At 38.9% G+C, this 12,429-nt stretch overlaps 1 protein-coding gene across 1 annotated transcript; it reads left to right on the top strand.

Annotated features, from left to right (window-relative positions):
- Positions 1-248: 248 nt before the first annotated feature.
- Positions 249-12,206, top strand: LOC149144431 (L-ascorbate oxidase-like). The gene is made up of 4 exons (XM_089452157.1): positions 249-506; positions 1,277-1,481; positions 2,939-3,073; positions 11,701-12,206. Exons 1-4 carry the CDS (start codon positions 249-251, stop codon positions 12,204-12,206), a joined length of 1,104 nt encoding a protein of 367 aa, XP_089308283.1.
- Positions 12,207-12,429: the final 223 nt, after the last annotated feature.

Raw genomic sequence — 12,429 nt, 5'->3', positions numbered from 1 at the left:
TTCAAGTAACGACTATATTTGAACAATAATGTTTTAATTATAATATTAATGTATTAATATATTAAAAACAAATATTATTAAGTAACGGTTATATTAAATGGCTAGTTTTTGAAAAAAATATTTAGATAATGATATTATTTCATTAATTTATTAAAAATATTATCTATTAATATTTCTTAGGGAAGACATATTATTTTCTAGTTAAGGCAGACCAGGATCCGTTCAAGAATTACTAGGCAGCCGTGAACATGAGAGGGCGACGTCCCAACACACCGCCGAGTTTGGCCATTTTCAACTATATCCCCAATCAGTCTACTAGCTGGCCCTCCACTACCCCACCCGCGAGCTCAGGATGGAACGACTTTGTGTATAGCAAGGCCTTCGCAAACAAAATCATGGCCCGAGACGGTTTCATCCCCCGCGTTCCGCTGAAATCTGGCCACACGATTATACTTTTGAATACCCAGAAGTACATCGATGGGTACACCAAATGGGCAATCAACAACGTTTCTCTCTGTTGGAAATTGACAACTAATTATATAAATTTGGGTAGAATGTATTAGTTATTAACAAGCTAGTTTTATACCAAAACATCAGTTATGTAACTGAGGAGGCTCATATAAAACTGATGAATGCCCAAACTATTGTATGGAGAATCATTTTATTGATTTAATAGAGATTCCAATCCCTTGCCCCATGGATGTTTCCTTGACACTCTGTCAGGGTTTTACCACGTAAATCCTGAGTTATTACTTGTATGGTTATGTTCAGTTACATTCCTTTCTTGGTTAATTTATAACTGTAAATGCCTTCTTTCTTGATCAATAACTTATCTAACTACAAATGGTATCAGAGCCTGGTTGAGTTGAGTTTTGGAGACAAATACATGCCAATTGAGTTGAGTTTCGAAGACAAATATGTGCCAACTGAGTTGAGTGAAATGCATGTGAAAGAAAAGGCTACATAAAATCCCGCATGATCATCTTTGAGGCAGTTGCAAGGCTGTCGAGGAAGGCACTACTACGTCATAGTTGGAAGAGCTTGCCACCAGAGTCGTGGAGCTATTGTTGGCTTGCAATCTGAGGACTGCGTGTGGAGCTGTTGCTGGCTTAGACCCATCAATAATTTCGTGTGCTTGCTGGCCTGTCCAAATCTGCCAAAGGAAGCAAAACTGCATGACATTGCTAGCTCGATCCAGTTGTCTGCTAGTTTTTTGCATAAAGCGTCTAGAACCGGAGTAGAACTGTCAACTGTCTACTAGTCTTTTTGTGTCAAGCGTCCAAAACCGAAGTGGAGTCGTCGTGGAGTGCTGAAAGACAAACGTCGAGGAGGGGCTCCATTTGTTGGCCTTTCCAAATCCATCAGTGGAAGAGCCATCGAGGAGGGACGTCCAAATACTCCAGTGGAAGAGTCGTCGAGGAGGGACCCTAGAGCCTGGCTTGCTTGTTGCCAGAGCAAGTTGATCAACAGAATAAGTCTGGGTATTTTTTTTTAACAACAGAAATAAGAATTTTTTATTGCTAAGACTTCGATGAAGTTGATTTTTTTTTTTTGGGTTGAAGTAATTTTTATTTATTTATTTATTTTTTCTCTGGAAGTTCAATTGTTTCATGAAGAAATAAATATTTGTAAAAGAAATTCTGGAAAATAAATATGAAATTAAGTTTTTAACCCTAGTTGAAGATGGAAATCAGGGTTTAAAAAGGGGGCAACAAAATAAGGTTTTTTGTTGAAAAGAAAGAAACCCTAGTTGCTAGCAGATTGTGGTGAAATTCAACCCTAGAAGTACAGTTTAGAAGCAAATTAGAAAGAAATGGCCAAGATGTTGAATGCAAAGTTTAAGGTGGAGAAATTCACCGGCAAGAGAAACTTTTCTCTTTGGAAACTGAAAGTTAGGGATTTGTTGGTGCAACAAGGGTTGCACAAGGCATTGGACGGAGCAAATAAGAAACCTACAAGCATGACTGATTCAGAATGGGAGGACTCGGATGCCCTATCTCTCAGTACCATTAGGTTATGCTTGGCAAATAAAATTCTCTTCAACATTGTTGAAGAGGGTACAACTTCAAGTTTATGGGAAAAACTGGAAAAACTACATATGACAAAGTCGTTAACCAATAGAATTTATTTGAAAACATAACTATACAGTCTTCGAATGAATGAGGGTTCAAAAGTTGCAGAACATTTGAATGTTTTTAATACACTTATATTCCAATTAAAAGATATGGAAGTTAAAATTCAGGAAGAAGAAAAAGTTATAACCTTGTTGTGTTCTCTGCCCGAATCATGGGATCACTTCGTAACTTCAATCAGTTTGAGCACCGCTAATTCTTTGATATTTGAATTAGTTGTGGGAGCTCTCTCGTCTAAAGAAGTACGAAGGAAATCCAGTACTGAAACAACTACATCAGAAGCCATGATAGCTAGAGAACGGTTAAAGGAAAGAGGAGAAAAAACAAGGGGGTCTTCTAGATCTAAATCAAAGGGAAAGAAGTGTAAGGAAAAATGTTGACACTGCAATAAAATTGAACATCGGAAGAAAGACAATGAAAAGAATCTGATAACCCGAAGAAGGAAGCAAATCAGGTTGATTCAGGTATGATAGACACAGTTTTATCTGCTGAAGAGTTATGTATGATAGATGAAACTTCACCTGTATGTAATGTCTCTCAGGGTTTTGAAAGCTGGCTGTTAGACTCTGGTGCTTATCATCACATGTGTCCACACAGAAATTGGTTTACCTCATATGAAAATGTAAATGGTAGTTCTGTGTTTATGGGTAATACTATATCATGTCAAACTGTTGGGATCGAAAATATTAGGATTAAAATGTATGATAACACAGTTAAAACATTAACTAGTGTTAGACATGTACCTGATTTGAAGAAAAATTTGATTTCTTTGGGACTGTTGGATTAAGATGGTTATAAGTTTACAGGTCAGAATGGAGTTCTGACAATCTTTAAACGCGCCCCAGTTGTTATGAAAGCAGAAAAGGCTGGAAATCTTTATAGACTCAAAGGAAGTACTCAGGTCAGTGAAGTAGTGATTGTGCCAGAAAAAGAAGAAGAAGGTACTCGCCTATGGCATCAGCGATTGGGTCACATGAGCAAGAAAGGTCTTCAGGCACTAATGAAACGTAAATCACTTCCTGATTTGAAATCCTTGAAATTGGATTTCTATAAACATTGTGTGTATGGAAAATAGTGTAAACTGAGATTTAAAATTATGAATCATAATAGTAAAGAAATTTTAGACTATATTCATTATGATCTGTGGGGACCATCTCCTATTATATCATAGGGAGGTGTTCTATATTTTTTAACATTTATTGATGATTTCTCCCGTAAATTTTGGGTATTTATGCTAAAAAAGAAAGCTGATGTAGTCAATGTCTTTAAACAATTTAAAGCAATGGTAGAGAAAAGAATAGGAAAATCAATTAAATGTTTAAGAACTGACAATGGTGGTGAATTCGCTTCAATAGAATTTGAACAATATTGTAAGGATGAAGGAATTGTTAGACACAAAACTGTTATTTATACTCCTCAGAAAAATGGTGTCGCTGAACGTATGAATCAGACTCTTATGGAAAGAGCCAGAAGCATGATCATCAATGCTAACTTGCAAAAGGAATTGTGGGTAGAAGAAATATCCACTGCTTGTTATTTAGTTAACAGATCACCTTCAATATAAATTAATTGTAAAATTCTTGAAGAATTTTGGTCAGGTCAGTCTTGTGATTATTCACATTTAAGGATATTTGGCTGTGACGCTTATTCTCTTATTCCTAAAAATCAGCATTCAAAATCAGATCCAAAATCGAAATGTTATGTCTTTGTTGGGTATGACCATGCAGTAAAGGATACAGGTTATGGGATCCTACATCACGTAAGATAGTCATTAGTAGATATGTAACATTTGATGAATCTTATTTATTAAAATCAAATGTTGAAATAATTGAACAGGACCAAGTATCGCCAAATCAACAATTTCAGTTGGAGGCTAGACCTTTCAGTGACAGTCAAAAGGAAGAAGAGACTTCTGGAGAAAAGGGTGTTGAAGATACAAAGGAAGTTGTTGAAGTTTCTGAACCAGTTGAAGTTTCTGAACCAGTTCACCAACCAGTCACTCTAAGAAGGTCTATAAGGGAAAGAAAAAATCCCATAAGGTATGAAGATTCTGCTTCAGCTTTTGCTTTGATTACTGAAGATGGAGAACCTTCTTGTTATCACGAATCATTAGATGATATGGATAGCGAAAAGTGGAAAACGGCTATGGAAGAAGAAATGGATTCCTTAGCCAAGAAAAATACCTAGGATCTTGTAAAACTTCCTAAAGGGGGAAGTGTTGTTGGGTTGAAATGGATCTTCAAACTGAAAAAAAAAATTAAAAAAATTAAAAAAAATTAAAAAATGATGGAAGTATCGAAAGGTATAAGGCGATACTGGTAGCAAAAGGGTATTCTCAGGTTGAAGGTATCGACTTTCATGAAATGTTTTCACCAGTTGTAAAACTTATTTCTATTCGTATTGTGTTGGCACTAACTGCATTACTTAACCTTGAGTTAGAATAGTTAGATGTTAAAACAACTTTTCTACATGCTGATTTGAATGAAGAGTTATATATGGAACAACCAGAAGGTTTTGTACAAGGTCGTAGCAAAAGATTAGTTTGCAAGCTCAAGAAATCATTGTATGGTCTGAGGCAGTCTACTAGACAATTGTACAAGAAGTTTAACTCCTTCATGGTGAGCCAAAACTTTATTAGAAGTGAGTATGATCATTGTATACTTCAAAAGTTTCAATGGCATATTCATTATCTTAGCTTTTTATGTTGACGATATGCTTATTGCAAGCAAAAGCATGGAAGAGATCAACAGGTTAAAGGCTCAGCTCTCTAGGATGTTTGATATGAAGGATCTTGGAGTAGCAAAACATATCTTGGGCATGGAGATACACAGAGACAGGAAAAATGGTAAGCTTTGGTTATCACAGCAAAAGTATGTGGAGAAAGTACTTGAAAAGTTCTGTATGAACAATGTGAATCCTATTAATGTTCCATTAGCTTCCCATTTTAAGCCTTTTTTGGTTTTTAGTCCTAGAAATGGTGAAGAAAAGCAGTATATGTCTCATGTACCATATGAAAATGTTGTAGGAAACTTAATGTATGAGATAGTATCTACAAGACCTGACATTTCACATGCAATTGGAGTTGTCAACACGTTCATGGCAAATCCAGGTGAAGAACAGTGGCGAGCAGTGAAATGGGTGCTTCGATATCTAAGAGGCACAAATGACCATTGCATCGTCTTTAATGGCAATGAAGTATGAGTCTACGGATATGTAGATGCTGATTATGCAGGTGATTTGGACAAAAGAAGATCTACTATAGGTTATGTCTTTACTCTTGCAGGTGGAGCAATTAGTTGGATGTCAAAGCTTCAAGAAACAGTTGCATTGTCCACTACCGAAGTAGAATATATAGCTACTTTAGGTGCCATTTGTTAGTGTCGGTCTTAAGCCCTCCATCAGTGATCAATAACTCTTTGCATATGCATTTATAGGTGTCTCATCAGTGTCAGTTTTGCATCCTGCTAGGCATGCCATAACACTGAATGGAGGAGCTGGTCTTTGTTCCCTTCTTGGCTTTGCTGGATCAGGTCATACAACAATGTAATTGAGTCAGGCTTGTTCTTGTTTTTGTCTTAAGGTCCCATGGTCTTAGGTCTAGGGTTTTGAGTCAAAATCATTTCAAGGTCATGAGTCATGGTCAGTAGGTGCCCAGCAAGCCGGAAGGAGTCTTGTACATAAGTTTCATTATCATTTTCTTCAGCTATAGCTCATTTTATGCCTTGGATTTAAAAACCCTGTTTTTAAGTCCAAGGCCATGTGGAATTTAAAAAAAAATAAAGAAATTCCCAAAAATTTGTAAAAGTGCCGGCAATAACCCTGGTTCTTTCACTACAGTCCATCAGGCGGTCAACCTGCAAAAAGAACGAAGTCAAACGCATCCAAAGAGCTTATTTCAGGACAAAAAGACTCTAAAATAGTGTTAAAGAGAATGTAAAGGTTTAAACATTATAAAGTGGGTTTTTAAAGTCAAATTTTTTTTTAAATATGAGCCTATAAAAGCAAATTCCCTCTTGCAAGGTCTTCATTGTGCATTTGGAGCAAGAAATTACAAGCAAAAGGCGATTAGAGGGCGAAATTGGGCAAATTGCAGAAATTCCAGTCTTTATCAGGGCGCGCGACCACGTGGGTGGGCGCGACCAAAAAAAGGCCAACGCGCTGTGTTAAATTACACAGGCGCGACCAAACGGAGGGGTGCGACCATTCTGGGAGCTTGCGCGACCAAAAAGTCTGCCCGCCTTGAAACTCTCCCAAACGCTCAAATTCACTCAAATTCACTCCAATTTTTAAAGGTATGCCTCCTCCACGTTTTGTGTAATGGTGTTGGGGTTGCAAAAGAAGATTATGGTCATGATTTTATGCAAGGAAATCCATAGAAAATAGGTTAAAATGACTTGATGTTTTGCATGCATATGTATGACAGTTTGTTTGTTTTTCAAGGCAATTTTTTTCCTTATATCCCTCCATTCATTTTCCCAAAATTAAATTACATATGTTAACATGTTATATTTGTTAATCTCATTTGCAAATTAGTCATACCAAACCTGCACCTTAAATCCTATCAAATCCTACCCCTAAATCATGTGCAAACCCTAGTCCTTTCAAACCCTATAAACCCTACCTTTTCCCATGTGTCATGTTCAAACCCTACACTAGTATATACAACAAATTTACATATGTAAATACACAGCAGAATAAAAAAAAAAAAAAAAAAACATATAAAAACAAAAAGAAAAAATGATAGCAAGGCATGCTTATGAATATCACACAAAAAACAGTGAAAAATGTAACTTGCATAGCCTTATAAAAACAAAAGAAAAATGACCTCTTGCTGTGTAAATGTCAAAGATTAGTAGCTGTATGGTGCTCATGACAAAAATTCATTAAATATACAGCTGCATAGTTATCAAAAGAGCAGTTTTGCTGTGCTAGGGTTTGCAAAGTGACATGGTATTTATCTCCCTATCCTTAAACTCTGTTTTCCCTTACCTTTCCCCTCACAAAAACCTTGATTCAATTGCTCATTAAATCCCCTAAAATCCCTATGCAATTGATACCCTTCCCTTTTGACAAAGTATGTAATTGAAAACCCTAATTCACTCATGGCAAAAGCATGATGAAGCTGCCTCTGTTTTAAATGAACTGCTGTTATGAAAATTAGTTGGCAGACTTTGTTGAGGGGTTTCATTGTCCCCTTAAACCCTAATTCCCTTTCACCCTCATCTTCCGAAATACCATCGACACATCATATCCCATTTTTCTTGCAAATTTATTACAGTAACCCTTCCCTCCCTTGGTGATCAAGCATACAAAGTCCCTGTTTCCCAAAAGCATCAATGACCATTTTAAAAGTTATAAAAAACAGAGTATGCTCTTAATAGACATTCAAAGACAAAATGAAATGAGCAGCCTGTTGAATGTTGATAGTTGATGCTGCCTTATCCCCCTATGCCCATGACATCCTTCCTTCCATCATGATGAAAATTCTATATTGTCCTTTCCCTTGGTGATTAAAAATCACAGTTTCCCTTAATAAAGTATTGATTTGCAAATGATGAAAGATGAGATGGCATGTTTAACATTATGTGATGTTTTCCTTCAGAATTCCCTGCTTATATATATATTTTTTCCCTTTCCTATATGTAAATTCCCTCCCCTAACATATCCCTCATGATGTTTCCCCTTGAAAACAGCATACTTCACAGCATTTTGCAGGCAGGGCAGCGGTCATTTTGACTTATTTATTCCACCTTGCTCAATAACACCATGTCAACCACTGAGACTAATGAGCAAGGTGATGACCGATCATCATCTACTGAGATTGAGATACAGCAGAGGCCTCGTAGGGGAGGCAAGGGTGGTCACCACAAGAGGGAAGAGCCTACATCACTGACAGAGTTGCAGGCTTGCCCATTGGCAGTATCTTGCTTTCAGCATATGGCTTGTTTTCAGTTTTGTGAGAGGCTGTCACACATCCAACATCACAGAGACTTGGCCCGGTTGTTTGTCCTCCATCTCCATGATAGGCAGGTCACCCTTGCAGGGGTGAATTTTGTGTTTTCTCCAGAGGCTATCACAGATGCTACCGGGATACCCAATGTGGGTGAGGTATGGCCAAAGCGCAAGTGGGTGGACCTGGTATACTATGAGCCATATGTTAGGCCTGCCTATGTGCATCACTTGACAAGGAACTTTCCTATCAAGTTCCTCCGAGCAGAGTATATAGACACCATGAGACTCATTATGCACTACTTCACATGCGAGGGGAGATTCTCACGAGTATTTTCTTGTCATATCCGCATGATGATGCACTTCACCAGAGTGAGGATGATGAACATATCGGCATACTTATTTCATGGCATTCAGAGGATAGCCACTACCTTTCAGAGACAGACTCCAGTACAGCAGCTCCGGAGTCTATGCCATCATGGTCTTATTCAGTTAGTAGTTTCCCATCAGCTGAGCCAGCAGGGCATCCCTTGGGCGGATTTCATCTCCCGAGATGTTTTCACACAGCCACATTCAGGGCCTGAGGCAGTTCATGAGGAGGGAGGGCCATCACATCAGCCCGAGACCAGCATCCCGAGACACATGGCTTCTTCTCCTCGGGTCACATATCAGAGAGGTCACAGGACCTTATTTGCAGCAGCCCGACGAGTACTTTCTCTACAGCCAGTGGAAGGGGTCTCGTCTTCATCATCAGAGCAGCGAGTGTTATCTCCACACCAGGTGGAAGGGGCCTCGCTTTCTTCACTGGCACAGGCAGTACGAGAGGGCAAGCAGCCCATGGTTGAGGATGAGGCAGTTGGCGAGGCACATGATGATTTCACTGGTCGTGATGCTCATTCTCCTTCCTCTTCAGATTTCTATGAGCTCAAGGAAGAGAACCTTGTGTTGCAGCGGAAGCTTGAGATGGCTCAGTGGACTATCACTTATTTAGAGCAGCGGACCAAACAGCTGGAGACCGAGAAGGAGTTGGATGAGTTATGGAGGATTCGATTCGACCGAGTCATCAACCGCAGGAGGCCTGGGGACCCACTGCCCAAGGATAGAGAGTTATTGCTCATCCGAGCAAATTGGCGCTTGGAGGGACTGTTAGACAAGGCAAACCGTGACAAAGAGCTGCTCCGGAACATGAAGACACACTACTGGGCAAGATTACATGTTTGCAAGGCGAGAATGAAAATTCTCCAAAGAAAGCTGTCAGAGGCCCGGAAGAAGAAGAAAAGGACAAATCCACTCCGAATCTTGGCTGAGGCATCCCTCACTCATCATGGTACTGATCAGCCTTGATCTAGCATCAAAATCTGAAAATTTTGAGAATTTTGGAGCATTTTGCAAATTTTTGGTAAAATTACAGGTTTTGCCCACGGTTTGGTCTCACCCCAGGTGAGACCATTTTGAAGGGCTACTCGGAATTTTGCAAACTTGGCATTTTTGGAAAGGGCATGCAAAAAGAAAAATTACCAGTACTTGGGGGCAGCCTAATTTTGAGTTTTGAGCCTCCAAAAGCTCAAAATACACCTAAAAAATGACTTTCTGCCCACTTTTTGAGTTGCAGAATGTGACCTTGGGAGAAATGGTTTTTGAGGGGTCAAATCAGCACCAAATTCAGAAATTCCACTTGGGATGGAAAGTAGACAGGCCAAGCTTTCCAATGAGCCATTTTGCACCTGATTTGGATCAGTGGAACCCACTCAAAAACAGCTGTAAAGGGGTGCGACCAGAACTTCCAGGGGCGCGACCAGAACTTCCAAAATTGCCAAAATTTGTCATTTTCGGTCAAAAAACACTGTTTTGACTATGGTTGACCATTTTTACTTGTAGATGATGGATGAATGTAATATTTTCATGGTACTTTGATAGGCTTTATCTTTCTTTACTCTTATAGAAGCTTCTTTGATGTAAATAGTTAATATTTAATGCATGGATAGGCTTCCTAACTTTTAGAGGCAAGTTGTTGTGCAGGCCTATTATCTAGTGACTGATTTAGAATTAGTTGTAACAGCTCCTAGGAAGCTGAGCTCGACCCCTAGAGGTGGGGGAAGAGGTTTTACCTTCTATATTATGCCTTCTCTTTCTCATTTTGATGGTTGGACTCTTGTGGGAGAAAGCATTATTGTGTATTGTACATCTACTTCTACAATTTAAGGAAAGGAAGGCCAGGGTTTTGCAGACTTCATTGTGGATTCTTGTGGATCATTGTGTTGATGGTGTGTCTTCTAATTGTTACTGTAAGTTTGTTTATGTGTTACATCTCTCTTTCTTTGCTGCTAATTGAACAAGATAAAGTGATAAAGTTTGAATTCATGCATGCCATGCTCAGCTTTTAATTCTGTTCAATATATATGTTTTCCACTGTTTAAAGAGGATTCAAAGTCCTTGTTTGCCCTCTTTAACCTCCTCTCTTTCTTCCCTGATCACTCATCCAAGTCAAAGGCATCAGCACAAGTTCCTACCTTGCCCCAAAGAACCCCCTGCAAAAACTGTGCTCCATCCCCGCACCCTAAATTGCACTCCCTCCAATTGCCACCAAAAACCCAAAAATCTTTAAATCAACCCCCCTTATCAATTTACTAGCCTAATATCTTTGATCCTAATTGGTCAGCTTATTATATTATAAGATCTATCAAATCTGACCCGAGAGAGCCTTCTCATACCTCGTAGGGCTAGCTACGAGGTGAAATGGTTTGATGTAGCCTTGAGAGTTTGTCTATCTCAGCCTAGGTGAATTCCAAGCGCTAACACCATTAAAGAAGCAATCTGGTTAAAGGGTCTACTTGATGAGATTGGAAGGACGTAGGAGAAAGTGAATGTACTTTGTGATAGTCAAAGTGCTATTCATTTGGCTACAAATCCTGCTTATCACAACAGAAACAAGAACATTGATGTAAGGTATCATTTTCTGAGACATGTGATCGATGGTGGAAAATTAGCTCTTCAAAAGGTCCATACACGAGAGAATTGTGTAGACATATTCACAAAGCCAGTTACAGTAGAGAAGCTGCGATGGTGTTTAGCTTCTCTTGGCTTGCAGAAAACATGATGAATGGTCATGGGCAAGGGATTAGGAAAATTTTTGTCAAGGTGGGGTTTGTTGCAAATTGACAACTAATTATGTAAATTTGGGTGAAATGTATTAGTTATTAACAAGTTAGTTTTATACCAAAACATCGGTTATGTAACTGAGGAGGCTCATATAAAACTAATGAATGCCCGAACTATTGTATGCAAAATCATTTTATTGATTGAATAGAGATTCCAATCCTTTGCCCTGTGGATGTTTCCTTGACACTCTGCCATGGTTTTACCACATAGATCGTGAGTTATTACTTGTATGGTTGTGTTTAGTAACATTCCCTTTCTTGGTTAATTTATAATTGTAAACGCCTTCTTTCTTGATCAGTAACTTATCAAACTACACTCTCGTCCTACTTGTCACTCCATACTTGGCGGCCTTGAAATACAAGCTGTGAAATGCCTTCGACCATCAAGCAGCCCCGAAAACATATTCTTCTAACAACTATGACATTATGATACCCCCGTCAAATCCCAACGTGTGTCACAGGGAACTCCGTCTACTCCCTTAATTTCAATTCCACCATCGATGTTGTTTTGCAGAATGTCAACCTCTTAATGCCTAACAGTAGCGACATACATCCATGGCACCTCCATAGCCACGATTTTTGGGTGCTTGCCTATGGCGATGGAGCTTTCAATCCAATCCAAGACGTTGGAAAGTTCAATCTCCGTAATCCAGCCTTGCAAAACATGGTTATTGTGTTCCCACATGGGTTGATGGCCATCAGATTCGTGGCAGACAATGTAGGAACATGGGCATTCCACTGCCACATAGAGCCTCATTTGTACATGAGCATGGGAGTCGTGTTTGCAGAGGGAATTGAGATGCTCGGGAAGCTTCCAAGATCTGGGCTCGAGGGACCAAGACATGGTTTCCTTGATAGTATGCTACACGATATTTTTCCTACATTCTCATGCTTTGCATCTTCTATAGCAATCAGCATGCTTTTTATGATCCTATTCGATTTTTGGTTTTACGTATCCTTTTTTTAATGATTCTATATGTTTTTTGTTAGAACATTAATCACAACGATGCCAGTGGCACCACTCACTTTTCCCACGTCAACAAGTTTAATGTGAGTTGGCAGGAGTCAATAAGAGATCAGTTTAAATTGGCGAAGATCATTATTGATTCTCCTGCCTATTTATCTATAAATAATGATATTTAGTAATGAAATAATAAGCTCTTTGATAGCATCTTCATTTTTTTTCATGG

Source organism: Pinus tabuliformis, chromosome X, assembly GCF_031772625.1.
Source record: "Pinus tabuliformis cultivar Carrire ecotype Pingquan chromosome X, CPIR1, whole genome shotgun sequence".
NCBI classification, from domain to species: domain Eukaryota; kingdom Viridiplantae; phylum Streptophyta; class Pinopsida; order Pinales; family Pinaceae; genus Pinus; species Pinus tabuliformis.
This window is presented reverse-complemented; position numbering and strand designations above follow the sequence as displayed.